The 21,462-nt window shown below is 36.7% G+C and overlaps 1 protein-coding gene and 1 long non-coding RNA gene across 3 annotated transcripts in view; one reads left to right on the top strand and one right to left on the bottom strand.

Annotated features, from left to right (window-relative positions):
* Positions 1 to 9,215, top strand: part of LOC136254802 (protein NLRC3-like) — a 101,616-nt gene extending 92,401 nt beyond the window's left edge. Inside the window, exons 2-3 of one of the 2 annotated variants that reach the window (XM_066047542.1) lie at positions 1,017 to 1,259; positions 5,319 to 9,215. In XM_066047542.1, the coding sequence (XP_065903614.1) occupies positions 1,017 to 1,259; positions 5,319 to 9,082 (4,007 nt within the window). In that variant the 3' untranslated portion in view covers positions 9,083 to 9,215. The remainder of the gene's footprint in view (positions 1 to 1,016; positions 1,260 to 5,318) is intronic. The other variant, XM_066047543.1, reaches the window with a different exon arrangement.
* A 2,985-nt stretch (positions 9,216 to 12,200) lies between these two features.
* On the bottom strand, positions 12,201 to 21,456 carry LOC136253279 (uncharacterized). Its single transcript, XR_010700047.1, has 3 exons — positions 21,384 to 21,456; positions 13,281 to 13,374; positions 12,201 to 12,309 (listed from the first exon to the last, which is right to left on the bottom strand). It is a non-coding gene; the product is annotated as an uncharacterized lncRNA (long non-coding RNA).
* Positions 21,457 to 21,462: the final 6 nt, after the last annotated feature.

The following is a 21,462-nucleotide window of genomic DNA, read 5'->3' as shown; positions in this document are numbered from 1 at the left end:
TGTCCATAGCCAGTTCATTGCTAAAAATATTATCTTAATGTATTATGTAATGAAAAAGACTGACATAATATAATGTGTTGTATGCACTGAGCAACTAATGTACAGTGTAGCTAATTATAATTCAGGGTGTATCCATTCACTGGACTGGACTACTGGACTGGATTACCGGACTAGACTACTGGACTCACATAAAATTTGCTCAAACATATTTTTCAACCACAAAAACCTTTTTTTCAACCACTAAAAGTGATTACATACCACACATGGGGCTAGGGCTCTCCATGGCTTGTCATATTAAATTAAAAAATCGATCTTTTAAAATGTATTTATTAAGGCTTTACAACACAAGTGCGCCATGTTGAAAATCTGTAAGATGCCTGTATAAAGATAGCATGTTTGAAAAAGTGTTATAGTTTTGGTGGTCTATTTAATGGCATAATTTTGACGTGAACTCTTGTTACACTCATTGTATATTGTTTTTCAAATATGTTTAACCTTACCTTTGTGTTTGAAAGTGTGCACATTGGGAAGCTTAAATGTAACACTGCATACTCGTTGCTATTTACAAACATTATAAACCAAAGAGCCGGCAAAGCTAGAGTGAATGCGCAGGCTATATAGGTGATTTCTGTGTTACATAATGTAATTGCATGGTGTAAAATGTATATATGGTGTGCTATTTTACAAAAGAAAGCGAGAGAAAATAGACATGCATTAACAGTGTTAACAGTGCTCGAAACATTGTTAGCAGTAGGCAAATTATTTTTGATAACGAACTGCACTAAGGTTTTAGTGCAATTTTTGTGATCAATGTACAAGTTTTATGTGTCATGGTGAATGGTGAATGGTGTCAGTTTCTAAGACATGTTTTAGTTAAGTGGCGATAAAATGTAAGAAAACAAACAAAAAACTTGAGTCCAGTAGTCCAGTCCAGTGAATGGATACACCCTTATAATTCATGTAAATTTGTCCATTATATACGTCAATTATAATGGTGCAATAATGGTATTATGTAGGTGCTGAGAGACCAGAACTTGGTGAATTGTTTGAAAGTGTTATTCCTCACTTTGCAAGTTATTGGAAAGATATTGGAGCTTTTCTTAAGATTCCACCTGAAGATTTGAGAGTAATAGACAAGGATGTTCCTGGGAACTGCAAAGAGTGTTTCTATCGCATGTTGGATATATGGCTTGAAACCACTCCAAGTGCATCATGGTCAAAGTTAGCAGAAGCTGTATATTCTGCAACAAAGCCTGAACGTAAGGAAATTTAAGTACATACCTGTTCCTACTGACTATATACAAAATATGGTACAGTTGAACCTCTCTTATCCGGACCTGTATTATCCGGGCACCTCCATTGTCCGAACAGCCCAAATTAGACATGTGAAAGTTTACTTTAGATGAAAGCACAAGGATGAAGCCTAAAGGTTGCTGTTTAGCTTATTATATTCTACTAATAATAACTACCACTTGGTTACTAGGTGATAACGCATTTTTACAGCCCACAGGAGTGGCCATGAATGCTCTGAAGTGACTTCCCCCTCTGCCACTTGGTACTAACTGATAGCAATAGCAATATTACTTGTAGTCACTTTAGCATAATAGCATACAATTCTTAGTTACTGAGATACAGCGGCAGTATGTATCAGACCACCTGGATAAGAAAGGTTACACTGTAGCAACTAAGCATGTATACAATATTACAGCTTTTAACCAGTACATTCCATGGAACTTTGTCTTACCTTAAACAACAAACTTCCTCAGAGAAAATGCAAAAACACAGTAATATTCACTACATTAATTGATCATGACATTATGTCCTTAGCAATAGTGAAACACCACACTTGTACTGCCACATGTTTCTTCACTACAAGGAGTTGCCAAAGGTTAATGAGTTGAAATTGGTATATGAAAACTAGACAGCAACACCAAAGGTTTACATACATCGTTGAGTAACTTTCTTGCCCATAATAACACCACTGAATAACTACTTTTTCAGTATTGAAACATGAGCACATAAAATACTAATACAGTTTTTTAATGGTACTACTATATTATGTCAGTGAACTATCAGATGTAACTGTGTATAAGCTCAAGACTCCCATAGTGTATCATGCATTGCACAGCTAAAGGAGATGGAAAGCATGCAAGCACTAAAACAACACTGTACATGACAAGGCCACTGCACAAGAGGTCTAAATGGGAAAGAATGTCATACAGAATTGACCTGTTTGTAACTCAGCTATCATTGTTATAAAACTCTAGACTTCAATCATCTTACTAAACCACAACAAAATGTAGCAAATAATTGTCTACTTCTTCTCAATGCTACTACAGAAAATGTAGTGTTATATTAACAGACCTTGTGGTTGGTCTGCATATCATTACTCTGGATACGTACTTGACTGCTCCAAGATTCACAGCATTACTTCATGTGAAACAAATATGTGATCAGAATACTCTAATAGAACAGTCAATTCAAGAATGTTCAGCTAGTAAAAATTGAAAGAGCTTGGAGTTTACATAGAGAATTTATCAAGTACATATGATTTACACTGTACGAACTTTATTTCGTGCACAATGTAAACACGTTGAAAGCCAATACATATACGTCACAGTATTAAAGACAGCAGAGTTAATGCATGGAAACTTTTAATGGTAGCTAATTATAATGTATGTACAATTTTTGTAAAATTTATTTGTACAAAGTTGAGCAAGGCACATAGCAGTGTGTTGTGTGACCAAGAATGTTGATGCATCACACCATGCATGAAAACTACTAGAGGTACACTGATATTGACATTGGTATTGATATCGGTAGTGATATCACGATATCGATGTCAGTGAAAAGTTGACTTTTTAGCCGGTACAGTATTACACATAAGTACTATAGTTGTCCAAAATACGCTGTAGCTACATGGTTGACTTAGTCACACAATTGTTAAAGTATGAGTCTCAACTTGCCAAGTTTTCATGATGGCCAGGATTCAAATCCTAAATTGGTCACACTTTTTGTTTTTCTTTTTTACACACCTTTTATCACAACCTTTTCACAATTCTTTCTTTTTTTTTCTTTACATAGGTTTTAGTGACCATCTTTTAAGCTTTTTACCACATTTTTAAAAACATTTATTGTAGTATCCATACTGAAAACCTTTTATGTTCAGATATCAGTATCAATATCGAAATCGTTAATTTTTGTAACCGATATATCAGTTATCGATATATTGGAAGATTTCCATATCGGTGCACCTCTAAAAACTATGCTTACATAACTCCATGGTCCATTCTCCAGAGTGCACCACTTTGCATTATAGCAGTCCTCCAGGTAGGGTAGGTCACAAAGCAAGTTTAACGAAGTTTGCTCCAGCCATTTGTGAAATATGAGCTGCTAAAGTTTTCCTCTCTTTTTTCTTTCTTCTTTTAAAGGGGTCTACAGGGGCCTAGATTGTTCTATTCACACATTTTTGCAAACATTGTTATAAATGCAAACAATTATTTGAAAATTGGCTCAGTATGAGGTAAACTGTTCGCATTGAAATTGAACATGTAGATAGGCTTACCGGGCAATTATAGCAGTGCCTTATATAGTTTGAAAAACAAAGGAATAACAGCTACAGAGTTGCAGAAAAAACGAAAAGTATAATCACGGTTGAGATACTCTAATAGAAAGTCATAGATCTTTTATGGAAATTCTAGATTGTTCTAGATCATTCTGTGCACATTCTACTCGAGTTTCTCAATAAGAGTATTATAGCAATATTACCAAAAATCAAATAAAAGCATACAATGCAAAATGATTTCAACCTCTGTCTTCAATAATCATCATTGTGTCTGTTCATAAGAAGAAATGTGGATATAAACAAACCCCAAAGCCAGCCTATTGCTGGCTTTTGGAAGCATATAGAGTACACAAAAATAAACAAAATACACACAAAAGCAGCCAAGCTATGAAAAAAGGATGCAGCCCTCAAAAGCCTGGATGATGAAATCAATGGTGACAGCCAAGAAATAGCTGCATTTATGTAGTAATGCTAATGATAATTAACGTTATTGCAGCCCGGAATTTCATGGCTGTCACTTTAACAGTTACTATAACTCAAAATTTTGCCTGACTGCTATAATAGGGAACAGTTCTATTAAAGTATCTTGATCTTATGCAAAAGACCAAAAGTCACAATGACTACAGTATATGAATGCCTTATAAAATATATATTACAAGTAATGGTTTGCCACCACTGCTTCACTACATTGCTATGGATTTCATTGAACTTGGATGGTGTCTCTTACTGAGGCTTCTTGTGTATCTTTGATATTGTAGTACCCCCTCCCCCATTGGCAGCCATTAGCACATCCTCTTTTCACAGCTTGGTTGTTTTTGTGTGGGTTTCATTTCTTTTTGTACTCCACAGTATATTCCCTATAGCACATACAGGCCTAGTTGAACTGTGTTTTGTCTTTGTGGTAACTGTTAAAAGTTGGGAAAGACAAAAGCTATGAGCTTGAAATTTTCACCGTGAATGCAGCCAATTATAGTGTTTATCTCAATTTAATTCATAACAAGCTAGCTTTTACTATAACCATGATTTTCAGCCCCTTTTATGATTTTATCTGTAACACAAGTACATCACCATGGGTAATGGTTGGGTTGGTGGGTGGGCCACTATTACATGACACAGTATATTTAATAGCTTGGCTGTTTTTGTGTGGATAAATATCGTTAGTAGTTAGTTCACTGTTGGTTGCATCATTTTATATCATTGTTAAATTAAGTACTGTATTAAGCACCTAGCTACACTTTGCCGAATAAACTAAAACACGTCACTAGAGCTAAAGATGCTTCAAATTTTGATCTGTTATGGTTCTATGCTCTGTCATTATTTTCACATTTGTAACTATGCACTGAAAGTAGCCTATATACAGTGGTCCCTCGATTATCCGGCCATTGATTACCAAACTTTCGGTTATCCGAACTGTAGCGATGACTTCTCTATTAGAGTATTTTATATAAGCGTGCGTTCTATTAGAGTAATTGAGCAAGGCTCTGTATATAAATGAATGGGCTTAGACTTTCCAATTATCTGAACACACCCAGGGCCCTACGAGTTCAGATAATCAAGGGACCACTGGTCAGAATTGCTATAATAAATCAAGAAAACGTCACCATGGCTCTTTCCCCAGTTACGTTCTGGTAATGTTTCCTACCGGAAATCCACTCCTGGTTTAGACTGTTTTTTTTTTATCATACTGGGTATCACAATTAATATGGTTTCTTTGGTAACAGTTACATACGTGTATATATCTATTTTCCTACAGGCATGGAACTTGACAATGCTGAAATACATCTAAAAGAACGTTATCAAAATACACGATTTACTGGACCAGATGGGGAAATATGGTCACCATGGCCAGATAAGCCTAAACTGTTCGCTAACACTGCATTAGTCCATCACAAGAACAAAGGAAAGTCCAAAAAGGAAGTCAGTGCAATGGCCAGCTGCAGATCCAGAAGCAAAGGAGATATCTGTACAACACCAAAGGTACTTCGAAGATCACGTCTATTATCTCTAAGACAAAACATGATGCGTCGTTCAACTGAATTGACAATAGAATACTTAGCACACAACACCATCAATACAAATATTACAGACATATTTACACCCGTGGATGATTCACCTTCACCACGAGTCATATTAATTGATGGAGTTCCTGGAATTGGTAAGACATACTTGTGCAAAGAGATTGCTTACCAGTGGTCCCAAGGACAGATTCTTACTCACAAAAGATTTCTTTTTCTTCTTCATGCTCATGATCCAAGACTTCAGTCACTGAAACATGTAAAAGATTTGGTTGCACTCTTCTGTGAGTTGGAGAATGAAGAGACAATTGTTATGATTTATGGACACATAAAAGAAACACAAGGAGAAATTCTTACAATTGTATTGGATGGATATGATGAATTTTATGGGGGGCTGCAAAGTGATCATTTGCTCTCCCGCATAATTAGATGTGAGATTTTGCCTAAATGTGGTGTGGTTATTACATCTCGCTCTTTTGCCTGTGAATTTTTGTGTGGTCAGGCTGATCGTCGAATGGAAATACTAGGGTTTACCAGCAGTGACAGGCAGGACTATATCCAGAGAGCATTGAAGGAGAATCCAGCTGACATTGCAACACTAACAAAGTACTTGGACAGTCATCCTACTGTTGACAGCCTGTGCTATATTCCACTGAACATGACCATTTTGCTCCACTTGTTTACAGAAAATCGAAATTATCTTCCGCAATCTCGTACCGAGTTGTATGAAAAATTTATTGACTTGACCATCACACTTCATATTAAAAGAGATGAAAAGATGTACAAGCAGCCACAAAGAGGAGGTTCTTTCAAGGGCTCTATAAAGCAGAAACTGGCACAGTTTTCATACAATGCTTTAAGGAAGCCCCATGTGATTTTCAGTTTTGAAGAAGTTAGTAGAGCATGTCCAGAAATTGTGCAAAACTCTGGGAGAACCATCCATGGGTTTGGTTTGCTCCAAGCCACACGGCACTTTACTACAAATGGGCCAACTTTGTCTTTCAATTTTGCTCATTCATCAGTTCAAGAATACCTTGCAGCATATTACCTACAATCCTTACCTGATGACAGACAGTTGAATCTCCTCAGAGATACATTCTGGGATGAAAGATACCTCAACACATGGATCATATATGTGGGCCTTACTCAAGGTAGATCTTTTGCATTTAAGCATTTCCTATGTGGTAAGCACTTTTCTTTCATCAGTAAACCTTTAAAAGAGTTCCACATAGCACAAAAAATATTACAAGTAAAAATAAATCGCCTTCGCCTCTTTCAATGTTTTAAGGAAGCAAAAGATGAAACCATGTGTAACATTATAGGTGAGTCAATGCAGAACAAACAAGTTGACCTTAGCGGAGAAACACTGCTGCCAAACCATGTTGTTACCCTTGGTTTCTTTTTAACTCAGTCATATATACTAGATTGGGAGAAATTGGATCTCTCTAATTGCAATATGCAAGATGTTGGTTGTGGTATTCTGTGGAAGGAATTAGCTTCAAGTGCAAAATCCAAAGTTCGGATCAAAGTTATGAATTACTCCGGAAACAAACTGTCAGCGTTGGCTGCACCTGCCTTAGCAAACTTAGTACAATCATGTGAGACAGAGGAACTTTACCTTTCTGACAATCTATTGGGTGATGAAGGAGCCAAAGCGTTCATCTCTCATTTATCTAGTGACACCAGTTTAAAACTGCTATTGATGGATGGTAATAACATTTCAGCTGATGTAGCAGAAGACATTGAACAAGAAATCACTACTACTACTTCTTTGCATGTTGTTGGGATCACATCTCACCAACTATATGTAAGAAATGAGCCAGGTGATGACATCACTGAGGTGTTAAAATGGTACAATGCCTTAAGCAAATTTAGCATGTGCAATTGTCCAGTTGATGCCGAACACCTGGAAGCAATCTTAGACCTGTTATTTAAGAATGCTAGCCTCCACACTTTACACTTATCTCATATTGGCTTAAACAAATCAATGATTAAATTACTTGTTACTAAATTGTCTTCATTGAGACGTTTATCAGATTTGTCTCTCATAGAGCCCAGACTTGCAGCAGATGATGTAATTGATAACATATCTGTCTCTAGCACTGCTAAAATAGTGATTATTTCAGCTAACAAAATTCTTGCTAGGCATTGCACATATGTGGAGATAGCAAAATTTCTGAAACTACACCCATCTACAAAGGTTCTGGAAATTCCAAAGTGTTTACCACAAGAAGAGCAATTTGTGGACAGTCTTGTAACTGCCATAGGAGCAGCATCGTGGATACAAGAAGTTGATGTTTCCCAGAATCAGTTGGGGCCTATTGGAGTCCAAAAATTTGCTAAAGCCATCAAAGATATGCCAGGATTAAAATCATTAATTATGAGAGGTAATGACATCAACGATGTCGCCGCAATAGCCTTAGCTGATAGCCTACAAAACAAAATTGGTTTGAAAAAACTGAATCTGTGTGCAAATAAAATTTTATCACAAGGAACTATTGCAATTTCCAAATCCCTTCAGGAGAACAAAACTCTTAAAGTTCTTGACTTGCAGAACAATGGAATTGAGTCAGATGCAGCACCTGAATTGTCCTGTATGCTTGTTAGCAAAACAAATCTGTCGGAATTAAATCTTTCACAGAATAGCCTTAAGACTGAAGGTATGATTATAATTGCAAAAGCATTGCAAAAGATTACCACCTTAAAGTTATTGAATGTGAGCTCTAATAAGATACTGACAAAAGCATCAAGTGATATTGCTGAAGTTATCAAAAGCAATACTTCACTGGAGGTGCTAAATGTTTCAATGAACAAGTTAGAGAGCTTTGGATGTATTAAACTGTGCAAGGCTCTACAAAAGCAGCACCCTAACCTAAAAGTTTTTAATATTAGCAGCAATGGGGTCAAGTCTGTCGCAGCAAATGAAATAGCACGTACTTTACAAGATAAACAGAAACTGGAGGTGGTGAATGTGTCATGGAATGAATTTGAAGGCAGTTTAGCAACAATTGTGGCATCTTTAAAATCCACAAAACTGTTAAAGGAGCTGACACTGAGACAGAGTGGCACTGTGAATCAAAAAGCTGTCAATAAAATTTGCCAAGTTATAAACGAAAACTCATCACTTGAACTATTAGACCTGGGATCCACCAAACTGCAGAATTTGGGTGCATATAAAATATTTAGCGCTCTAAAAGAAAATACAACCTTGAAGGTTCTCAATGTTTGTCGAAATAATTTTGATGACTTTGCAGTAGAACAGTTATCCTTTTCACTTGCAAACAATTCAGCTCTTAGTGAATTATTGCTGCACGATAATCCCCTTAGTGATCTAGTGATAAAACAAACTGTCTTCAAAATTCTGTCAAGCACATCACACTTGAAAAACATTTGGGTACCACAAATAAGTAATGAAAGAATAAGAATGGAAATTGTTTGCAAAATAGAAAAGATTAACAGACTTAGAGCAGAGGACAATAAGCTAAAGTTTTCCAACTGGTAACAATATGCTGTACATGTTATATAATATGTATTTGTGTCCATGTTCACGCATTGACTTCCCTTTCATTTCATTGCATTGCATTTAATCACAATAATAGTAGTAAAACTTTTTAAAATCAAAAATTGCAAATTGTAGACAACGATAATTATACTGTACACAGTGGCTAGGGACCCGTTGATTTTGCCGGCAAAATTTTAAGCATAATGGGTGGGTAAAAACAATGAGCAAAATGCTGGCATAATAGGTGCAATTTTTGTGAAGTGGACATAAAAACTTCACTACAGATCGAGATACTCTAATAGAACAGTCAGACGCGCTAAAATATCGACAATGCATAGCTACTTGTTACAGGAACAGCAAGTGACAATCGAGATACCCTAATAAAACAGTCACACATGTTAAGCAATATTAGCTATCTTCTTGCTTTACATGTTAGAAGTAAGTGCTGATCGACATACTCTAATAGAACAGTCACTTTAAAGCAAAACGGTAGCTTTGCACTTGGAAATATTCAATTAACAAAGATCAGTGCCGAGCAAAATTTATAATTCTTGAGCAAAATATGGAGCATAATAGGTGAAAAATAAAAGAGTTGCTGGAAAGAAAAATAGGTGGGAAAAAAAGCAAAATAGACTGGTCCCTAACAGTGGCCTCACTGGCCTGTGTATGATTATAAGAACACAGGTTGCTAGGAAGATCAACTTGAGTCATAGGTATCATAAAGTAAGATTGTCCCTAATGCTATGCCTTCACCTAGTAGCCTAGTAGTTAACCAATGTGTAATCAGATTTTCAGAGCCATGGGTAGGATTCAAGAGTTAGTACCTCCATGGAATACTGGTGATCACACTATTTGTAATCTTAAAGGTGTAAGAGCAACCTTGTGTTTCTATTGAGCAATCTCAAACATTTTGCACAGTATATACACGTGCAGTTTAGATAGTCGTAACTGTACACAGATTAATTATCAGCAGCACTGATGGGGCAACTGATTAGTTGCCCATAACACACACATGCGTGAGCACACACACATCCAAGTAATTAGCTACAGATTTGCAATATCATGATCATGCATGTGTGACCCATTTCTTAGATAGTAATGTACTACTACTTTATTGATGCAAAAAGGCTTATGAATGTAGAAATACTGTCCGCATGCATATTAACATACATAATTATTATTATTATCATACATAATAGCATAATGAATAGTAAATAATAAATATTCAGATACCATGTAACTATGATATCATAACCACATGGCTACGTCTATATTATTATTATGTTGTTGTTGTGGTATACTTGAGGAAAACAAAGATATTGTACAAGCAATATAACGTGGCCTAAAAGATCCTAAATCTATAGTTAGGCGAGTCAATATGCTCTAAATTTTGCCCGAAATGAAACTCCCAAAATTCCCACCTTTTGTGCTCTTCAGTGCTCCCATTATGCTTGCATTATACTCCTAGGTTAGCAACATTTCGTACAATTATCTTGGAAAATTTTAATCTGTGAATGCTCTATTAGAGTATTTCACTATAAAGTGACTGTTCTATTAGAGAGTATTGATCTAAGGAGCTATGTACAATGCATTTATGTACAAGCAAAGACTAAAATTATTGTAGTATGCTTATACTGGCCTACTATCACCTACAGTAAAATATGTATGTACATCTGCATACTAATACAAAATTATGCATTCAAAAAAATAAACATAACTACCACATAGTAAAAAATATATTTTCCCTAAATGTGATAGCCAATAGACTACTTTATTTAAAGGCATAAGGAATTTAATTAAGGACTGGCAATGTCTTACAACAGAAAGTTACAGGCCCCGGCAAAGTATATAGTAACATATCTAGTAACAGAATGGGAGTATAGCATTATTAATTTTGATCTTTACTGCACTGTCATTAAGGATTGATTATGGCTTGTAGGGCTGGATACTAATAAATTAGGATCTTTTCAGCAAGTGGTTCTGTGACTAACAGGCTTATTCTTCACCACAACATGTACTACATTCTTGAAGCCATATCTTCACCTATGGACATGCTCTGTCTGTGCCAATCGGTAGCACTATAAGTGGTGAACCTTGTGTCCAAGTTTCATTTCAATCCAAGGAACTGTACGTCTGTGAGACACTTTGAACAACATACAAATTTGTATGGAAACCAATGTGTGGTTTAGAAAATATGCACTCCATTGATTTTGGCTTAAACTGCTATCCTGTGTGGTCTGTGGCAATGCTAATGTGAGTGTCAGTAGGAATAAAGGTTGAATTTTATCAAAAGTCATAGTGTAAGATGAACTACAAGTACTCAAATCAAAATGATCACAGTGCAGCAAGCATTATGACTACACTGCTGTTATGTGTTCAATGGTTTCCCTTACTGATGTAAAACAGTATTTTCAATGTCTCAGATCACTTTATCAGGGTGATAAAGGAGTGTTTATTATTATCATGCTACAAATCATTGCCACTGACTGCACCCATACAAGTAATGAGCAAGGCTCTGATTGACCTCATCAGTTATCCCTATATCATAACTGCATTATTGAACAGACCTGTGGCAAAGCATAGGCCAAATAATAGCATTTTTTTTTTCAAAAAGGCTTTCCATCTGCCATACATTGTAAGAAATCAGGGGTTGTAGGCCTGATATTTGAGAAGCGAAAACAATATACAGTGCTGAATGGGATTCTACAGCTACAGGTTAAACATTAACTTGGCTCTGCATTGAAAGTAATACCTGCACCATAAAATCACATGCAGTACCTTAAATGGTCGGATTGAAGGTGGTCTAAGGCTGGAAACTAAATTTTAAAACTCTTTAGGAAATGCATAGGTTTTAAACACAATACACTACGTACAACACGAACTTACATGGGTCTGTATCCAAGAGACTTAGCTCCTTATCATCTTCGTTTGCACATAATCTCGTCTCTGTTAACAAAGGATAGATCCTGGTTTTCAGTTATTACTTTCTCCACACCGTCTAGCTTTTAATATTTCTGGCGGCACTCGGTCCTGGCCGCCCAATACAGAAAACTTGATTCCAGTAGTTTAGCGTCTCTCCTTTGCAGCAAACCCATTTAGACAGGACTATACATACATTATTATTATATTGGGATGACGTGATCACATATAATTAAAATTAATAAATAATTAGTTATAATCAATCTAATGGCTGTCAGTTTAGCTGCAAATCAGTAGCCTTCAGGAACCTATTGGGGAATAAATTACATTATTTTATGGCAGACATTAATAACAGATGAATGCATGAATGCAGGCACTGGTCACACGTACAAACAATAGTATGAAGAAGAAGCAAGCAAGCAAGCACTCATCTCACTCGCTCACTCACTCTCTCTCTCTCTCTCTCTCCCTCACCCCCACTCACCCTCACTCACCCTCACTCACCCTCACACACACACACACACACACACACACACACACACACACACACACACACACACACACACACACACACACACACACACACACACACACACACACACACACACACACACACACACACACACACACACACACACACACACACACACACACACACACACACACACACACACACACACACACACACACACACACACACACACACACACACACACACACACACACACACACACACACACACACACACACACACACACACACACACACACACACACACACACACACACACACACACACACACACACACACACACACACACACACACACACACACACACACACACACACACACACACACACACACACACACACACACACACACACACACACACACACACACACACACACACACACACACACACACACACACACACACACACACACACACACACACACACACACACACACACACACACACACACACACACACACACACACACACACACACACACACACACACACACACACACACACACACTGCATTTAAATCAGCACACAATTCATTTCTATTAACACCTTATTTCAAGTACGTGTATACAGGGCTATTTTGTACATAGTAATTTTGTTTCTACACCCCTGACAACTTCTTTAATAACAAAAATCATATCCGTGTGAAGTACAAGTTAAACTAGCAATGTTTTATACTCTGAATGTAGTCATGTCGTATGTGAAATAGCTACATGAACTCTGACATACATGCTTGTAATTTACACACTCACCATATATATTTGCATGGGTCACCATTTTTGAAGGGGCATTGAGAGATCACCATCCTCACCTCTCGCACTTATCAGTTAAAATTACAACATTGTACTAAATAATTAGAATAAGCATAATAAATTGGCACAGTAAAGCAAACAAAATTATGGACAAACAAACAAACAAACAAACAAACGTAGGACTAGGCATTTCATAAAGAAAAACACATCCCAGACCGTCACTATAGCATCTTTACGCCACTGCTGGATGCATACATCGTGCGTGGGCAGGACAATTTGTGATTCCGTTTGTCTTTCAAATTTATGACCCACAAAGTAATTCATAGTAGTGGCGATATAATAAAGACGCCTTGCCTTTTGTGTGAAACTTATCACCAGCTATTTTACTTTTACGTGTTCTTGTGCGTGGGCGCCCCACCCAACCCTCCCAACCCCTTATATGCTACACATGTAATAATTATTATGGTAGCTAGAAAAAACTTGTTAAATCTATAGGTTATTGTGCAAGTATTTAAATACTCTAATACAACAAACAACGCTTTTTGACAAATGTGCAGAAATGTACATTTCTTGTAATGAGTACTCCAGTGATTATGCAATAGCTAATTTATTATCCAATTACCATTCCATAGCTCCTGATAAAGTGGTCTATTAAGGACCAGTGGATGTGGCATACATGTAGTTGCAAATGGCATTATCATCACAACAGTAGCTGGTAGTAGCTACAATTCAGCAGGAACGCAAGAAAGAAAACATGCATGTTCACAAATACTTTAGTACAAACATAAATGGGATAGTCTTTTATATATAAAATGGTGGGAAACCAAAAGCATGGAAACTCCTTGTATAGAGGGAAATTTAACTAAACCAGGATTGTGAAAGAACAGGCAGACAGTGTGGCTACACAAACTGATAATCATAATTATGTAAATAATTATCATGAGATCATGAGAAAAGAAATCATGAAATCATGAGACGGTCATGATGTATGCATTCATACTCCAACCCAATTATAGTCAAACAATATTAATAGTTTAACACATGCAAAGATTACACACACATAATGTGCTGGTGTATGTGCATGTGGCAGTGTGCATGATGGGGCAGAGAAATAGGGGGAAAGGCAAAGGGGGAAACTGCCCATCTCATTTTATCTCAGTGGTGTACCTAGCATGATATACCAGGTTCCAGTGTAATACCATGTGATGGAGACCAGATAGCATCAGGGGATACCTTGCAAGCCCACAACAGGCCATTACATTATGCATATACTCAAGTATTCCTTCTACAGGATTCAGACCACCTTTGCTGTCTGTCCAACAGTCATCCCAACCCCATAGAGGCTACCCACCCAGCCAGGTGACACTGAATAACCCATTACAAAGACTTCCTTTTAGAGGTGCACCGATATGGAAATTTTCCAACATACCAATAACCTATATGTTGGCTACAAATATTATCAATTCCGATACCGATACCGATACTGATACCTGAACATAAAAGATTTTCAGTATGAACACTACAATAAGTGTTGGCAAAAAACTTAAAAGGTGGTCACTAAAACTTATGTAAAGAAAAAACAAAGAATTGTAAAAAGGTGGTGATAAAAAGGTGTGTAAAAAAGAAAAAAAATGTGTCCAAATGAGGATTTGAACCCTGCCCATCATGAAAACCTTTGCAACTTGAGACTCACACTTTAACCATTGTGCTACCAAGTCAATTAACCAATAATTTGGACAATTACAGTACTTATGTGTAATATCTGCTCATATCTGCTAGAAAGTCAAATTTTCACCAATACCACCAATATCAATATCGGTGCACCTCTACTTCCTTTAAGCCAGGCAAGTGAATCTCCAGGAGGGCAGACAAACCTCTAGGACAAAAGCAGGATCTAGGTCATCCATCTGTGAATGTGTGTGTGTATGTGTGTGCATGTATGCATGCACATGTGGTGGGTATGGGTCTACGTATTTACTATGCTAGGTACACTCAACTGCAGAAGTAACAAACAGACCTAGCTATCTTTCTATGTACACATTTTCCTATATAACTGCACCATGCACTATTATGGTTATTATGGCAAATATGGAAATCTGAATTGTTGACTAATTGATCACATTACCAGGTACTGTAGTAAAAGGAAGAGACAAGTACACAAGTTTATGATTTGACATCATTCTAGTACACATGAACAGCTCTTAAGATTGCTATATATGTATAAGAGATTAGAGTGACAGATTGACAAATGTCATAAGTCATTACTAATGCACAAGTACATACATGTACATGCAGTGGTTCAGCTAAAACAACACAGGTCATGATCACACAGTAAACCACATGGTTTGATCTTTGCTATAAAAACAAAGTGGTGAAGGTCACTACTAAATGTATTAAAGGTCACTACTAATGGCTGCCACAATACTCACTATTTATTTTAGTGACCTTCACTACCTTTTCCTTAGTGAATGTCACTACAGAAAGATAAGGGGTGTCATGGAAACAGATGTAAATAAAACACATTTATCTGTAGCTCACTCAATAACATCATGGATGTTTTTACAACTGAACTTTTTAAAAATCAGGCCTTTAGTTGTGGAGTGTGACAAGCCCTACCTATGATTTACCTGCCATCTATCAATGTCATGCCCCACCCCCAAGTCATACGGGATTTGAGAAATTTTATTGTCGAATTCTCTAGTACTAGACCAAAGAAACTTGTCAAATTGCCCTGTCTCCTTAGAAGAGTTTCTATAGGAGATTTGATCAACCTATTATACTATTATTGACCCAACAAATCACCATCATCAAAAGCCAGGCAATGTATAGATGTCAAAATCTCCAGTCAGTTGACATTTATTTTATTTTAATTATACCTGTAATTTGAACAAGCCAACAAACTTTCTATGCTATTTAGAGAGAATGTGGGTAAGAATTACCCACAAATTAATTACCGTGTTCATAGGCCGAGGTAATTAATTGTGGGTAGCCAAGTCCAAATCATCTGAGGGACTTTAAATCGATGTTACTAAGCAGTTTAGAAAATGTGCCTGAGAGAAGTAAGCAAAGAAAAAGCAACAGAAAGTGGACTGTGGCTGCTAGTATTGAGATTCATCCTTCGAAATGATAGTGCCACATCATATCATTAGTACATCAATGTGGCCAATAATGCCAGGCCTTATCTTGTACAGTAAGTAAACTACAGTACATGTAATAGTACAGATATTTAGTTTTTGGCTTTGCCAATTTTAACATAGTAAACAAACTACTGGATAGACTACAGGTTAATAACTAGTTAGTAACCACGCCGCAGGTTTCTATTCTAGATAGCAACCTCATTATAAGCTTCCAGACATCAAAGGAGATTACGCATACATTTTAGGGCAAGGTAAGTGACTCAGTACAAAAGGCAAAATCCATTTCAAAATCAGTATCGGTGCTACTGGTAGTCTAGATATTTCAATGTATCAAGTACTGTACAAGTGTGTTGCTCACTATCATTTTCCAAGTTCTTCATATTAAAACTAATGTCATTTACCAGATTCCGCTAGGCTTTTTGCTCATTTTGGGTAAAAATTACACACTTCATCAACAAACCGCCATAACTTTAGTTTACAGAAACACAGCTTGATTTATCAGATTCCTTGATGTCAGGTGAGTCCCATGGTGTATTAGATTTTATTCTGAGACAAGGGCAGAAAGAGCCTTGTTCTAGTGAATTATGCATCATCAGTACTTAAATAAATGATGGGAAAACCTTCTCTGTAAGATTACCAGTTAAGACTCTCTATGGGTAACTATTTAATCAGTACGCTTCAATACATAAAATGATACCAAGTTTATCGGATTTGGTTGAGGATACCAGGTTGTACTTCCACCTCTGTAATTAATTTCTCCAATAGACTGTTGTATGGAGTGCGTATTATGCCTTAATCAACAATGAATAAATGACACTGTGGTATTGTTAAAACCACAGTACGGGTGGCATTGTATAGGGCAATCGACGCACTTTCTTTCATTGCATAATGTGCTGTAGATATTATGGGTGCTAATGCTTGCATGTACTTTTGTGTTTTCTGTATATAGTACGAAATGCATGTATGTATTTTGTTATTGGACAAGGGAATCACAAGAAATGACAAGGTTTTTTGAATCAGCTTGTTTGACCAACTTGAGGTTGTGAAAGGGATAAAAAGCAGATAATGCATCATTTTAATGATTAATTAAGGGTAAAACTTTGAATTCTGTGAAAAAAATTATACTGTTGATAATGGCTGGATTTGACCACAGATAATTTACCCCCCCCCCGGATTGGAAACTGTGCTGCACGCGCATAGACTTTGTACAAGAACCAGTACATGTCCTTAGGCTGGTTTTGTGCCTCTACAAATTTAATCCTATTACAGCTTAACTGTGGCTGTAATGACTTTATTTTGTAACAAGAATGACTTGTGGTGTTGTTATGATAATTGTTTTGGTAAGTTTGACCACTTCACGTCACTTTTGGTTAGAAGTCTTACAATGGTGGATTACATGCTCTGGGGTAAGCACACTCTTGGCTAAATTAAGTGCTGTAGTTAGAAAAAGGAAGTATCACAAGGTTTTACATGTATATGCTATAAAGAATAGCCTTGGCTAATAATAACTTCTTTGGCAGGTTTCTGAGATGGTATTTTATGGCAAAACAGGAAGCACATTTACTCTGTGATTCTAAACAGCATAATTATTGCTACAAACTTTATATTACAAAGTCATCAAATAATGCAATGTTAACTGTTCTGGGTGCAAATGGTATAGCATACAGGGTTTCGGTGTTTTCCTTGAATGTGTCCAAACCATCACATCTCTCATTCAGTATTGTTTCTACCGTTTGCACAATAAAGAGCCATTTTGCCTCAAAACTTACTGTTGATTTCCAAACATCTTGAGAAAGAACCCTTTACCAGTGGTGAGTCTTGTTTTGCCCAGAGAAACTTGTCTTGTTATTGAAGGGGGTGTGAAACCAGCCTGTAACCAGTGGCGCTTACTAGTTTCCAATCCAGGGGGGTATATTATCTATGATTGGACAAAACGTACAGAGTAGCAAAACGTGATGCATGTGCGTGAGCAGTTGTTTAACAGCAGACTTACAGTGTCATCTACTGTACACTCATAGAAGCTTAAACATGCAGCAACTCGACAGCCACAGAATAAAGGTTATATACGTACCATATAAAGCATATAAAGGAGTGCGCTTACATGGACAATGGCAAGAACTTGGAAAATCGCGATAGTTAGACAGTACGCTTTATATTGTCTATAGACGGTATATCGTGATCACGGATATACCTAATCAATTACTGCTCACCAAATCACAACAATCTACTTATTCTTATTCCAACATGTTACCGAACCTACAAGAATCAGGTAAGATGAGTCTCCAAGCTTAGGTTTTACAAATGAGCAGGACATGATTAATAATCTATCCTATCTTCCACCATTGGGCAATAGTGACCACATTTGTATACAATTTGATATAATTATTTTTATTGTGTTACTCAGAGCCTAAGAAGACTGATAACATTAAGTATAATAGCAGAGTAGCAAACATTGACCTAATATAATGAAGCAAATTCTTAGTGATATTGACTGGGTGTCCATGCTAGATTCTCTTAATACCAATGATGCTTGGTTGCAATTTAAGTCCATTTTTCAGGATGCCTTTGATAAATGTGTTCCCACCTACAAGCAGAAAGAAAGAAAATCTGTATTGTAACTCTGAAGTGTTTTGTTTGAAAAGGAAGAAAAACCAGTTATGGAAGAAGTATATCTCTTAACTTGTTCCTCTGCTGATCTATCCAACTTTAAATCAATTAACAACCAATTTAGAAACCTAACTCGTAATCTTAGAAAGGATTATGAAAAGAGTTTAGTGCAAGGTGTGAAGTCTAGACCGAAAGCATTTTAATTATGTGCTCTGACTCTGAAATGGCAACTAGACTTTGTCTCCTCTATTTTTACTTGTGAGGACACCACCACAATTCCTACAGTTGACTCAGCTATTTCTCCTCTTATTGCTGACTCTATTGAAATCATCCCTGCAGTAGTCTACGACAAACTAATGAATTTGCAAAATAACTGAACCAGATGGTTGGCCTATATCCATAATTAAATCTGTAAGTGAATCTATTTAGTGCCACTGTCCATTTTATTCAACAAGTCATATAGTAGTGGTACTTTACCAACAGACTGGAAAAGTGTCAATGTAACATCAATATAAGAAAGGTCTACAGAATCTTACTAGTAATTGCAGACCAGTAAGTTTAACATCCATCTTTGGTAAGTGGATGGAGTCTATAGTTAAAGATCATATACTAAGTCATCTATTCACAAACAATCTAATTTCTCCTTATCAATTTGGCTTTATGTCAGGAAGATCATGCTCTACCCAGTTATTGCAGGTATTGGATTACCTTACTCAGTACTTGGATAATGGCTATTGTGTTGATGTAATCTACTTAGATTTTCAGAAAGCGTATACTGTCCCACACCAACGTTTATTGCAAAAGTTAACTTCTTTTGACATTTGAGGCAATCTCTTAGAATGGGTTAAGAATTTCCTATCTAACAGAAAACTGTAAGTTGTATTGAATGGATATAAGTCTTGTTCCTCTCCAGTCTCCAGTGGTGTCCCTCAAGGATCTGTGTTAGGCCCTTTACTTTTCACTATGTTTGTTAATGACATTCCTTCAATTGTGTCTAGCCCTGTGTTCATGTTTGCAGATGATACAAAGATTTTCCATGTGATAAGAAACGAAGAAGACTATGTTACATTACAGGATTACTTAAATCGCATTTACAGATAGTCACAACTCTGGCAATTGAAATTTAACATCTCCAAATGTAAGCTACCTGTCTCCTCCCATCATTACAAGACATCACTGTTGTATAGACGCCAGAGGGGTGATTCAATTTTTCTATACAACATTCTTAACGACTACTTCAGCTCTGACTTTACTAATCTATACACCTACTCCACTACTACTACCAGGGGGCACCAGTTTAAATTGTTCAAGCAACATTCAAGATTGTTATACAGATCAAATTACTTTATTAACAGAGTGATTAATGATTGGAACTGTTTACCTACCTCTGTTGTAGAAAGTTCTTCAATTAACACTTTTAAATCGCTGTTAGATAATTGTTTATTAGATATTAGATTTACTTTTGTATAATGTTAATGCATTGATCGGGTATACAGGCTTTAATTGCCTTAGTTTACCCATATTTAATCATAAGGTAAGTGCGGGTAATTCCAGACAGCTGCTAATTCCGGACACTTAGGTCGTTCTCAACAATGGTAGAATCCCTGGGCCTATAATTTGGTATGCTAATGCAGTGTCCTATGGACTATCTACAAACCAAAATTGAAGCGAATCCGTTATTCCACCCCGACGTTTGACACGAATTTGTAGCGCAATCATGGGTAGAAATTTTGTTCAAAAACTTTGAAAATGTTAGTCGGCCCTAGTTCATATTTTCGATTTTCAAAGAGTTATAGAAAGATCATACCCTTGGCTAATTGCATACCAAAAATTATAAGAATCCATGCTGCACTGGCGGAGTGGCAGTTGATTTTTCAGCAGCTGTTCGGTTGAAATACAAAGAAAATATTCGCAAATTACATATACTTTTAAAAATACGCACTGCTGCTTTCTTCCAAATGGTATGAACTTTCTACTTGATTTATAAGCTGCAGATGAGTGATACTTTGTCTCCATACTTGTGAAAGAGGATTGGTAACCTGTGGAAGGCTTGTTATTCGAAGTGTCCGGAAATAGTCGCATGTTGCATTTTTACACGCTGTTAAGTTTCGGTTTATAACTCCTCAGCAGTTGATTGTATCGAAACGAAATTTGTACTGCAGATGCACCATAAGATAGGCTTTACAATGATTCCTAGAGTTTGTCTTAACTCGTTGTGAGTGCAATGGTAGAGCGATTTTATCAAAGAGTGTCCGGAAATACCCGCATTTACCTTAATCATAATCAGTCGTACAGTTCAACACCTGGGCTATAAACGCTACAAATTCAAACAAATATGACACAAAGAACATTCACTTACCTGGTGATAATTATATTACAAAGAAGTGCTGGGGGAAGATCGAGGGGATCCAGGGGTGGGCACTAAAGTCACGTGATTG

This window comes from Dysidea avara, chromosome 4, assembly GCF_963678975.1.
Source record: "Dysidea avara chromosome 4, odDysAvar1.4, whole genome shotgun sequence".
Classification (NCBI taxonomy): domain Eukaryota; kingdom Metazoa; phylum Porifera; class Demospongiae; order Dictyoceratida; family Dysideidae; genus Dysidea; species Dysidea avara.
This window is presented reverse-complemented; position numbering and strand designations above follow the sequence as displayed.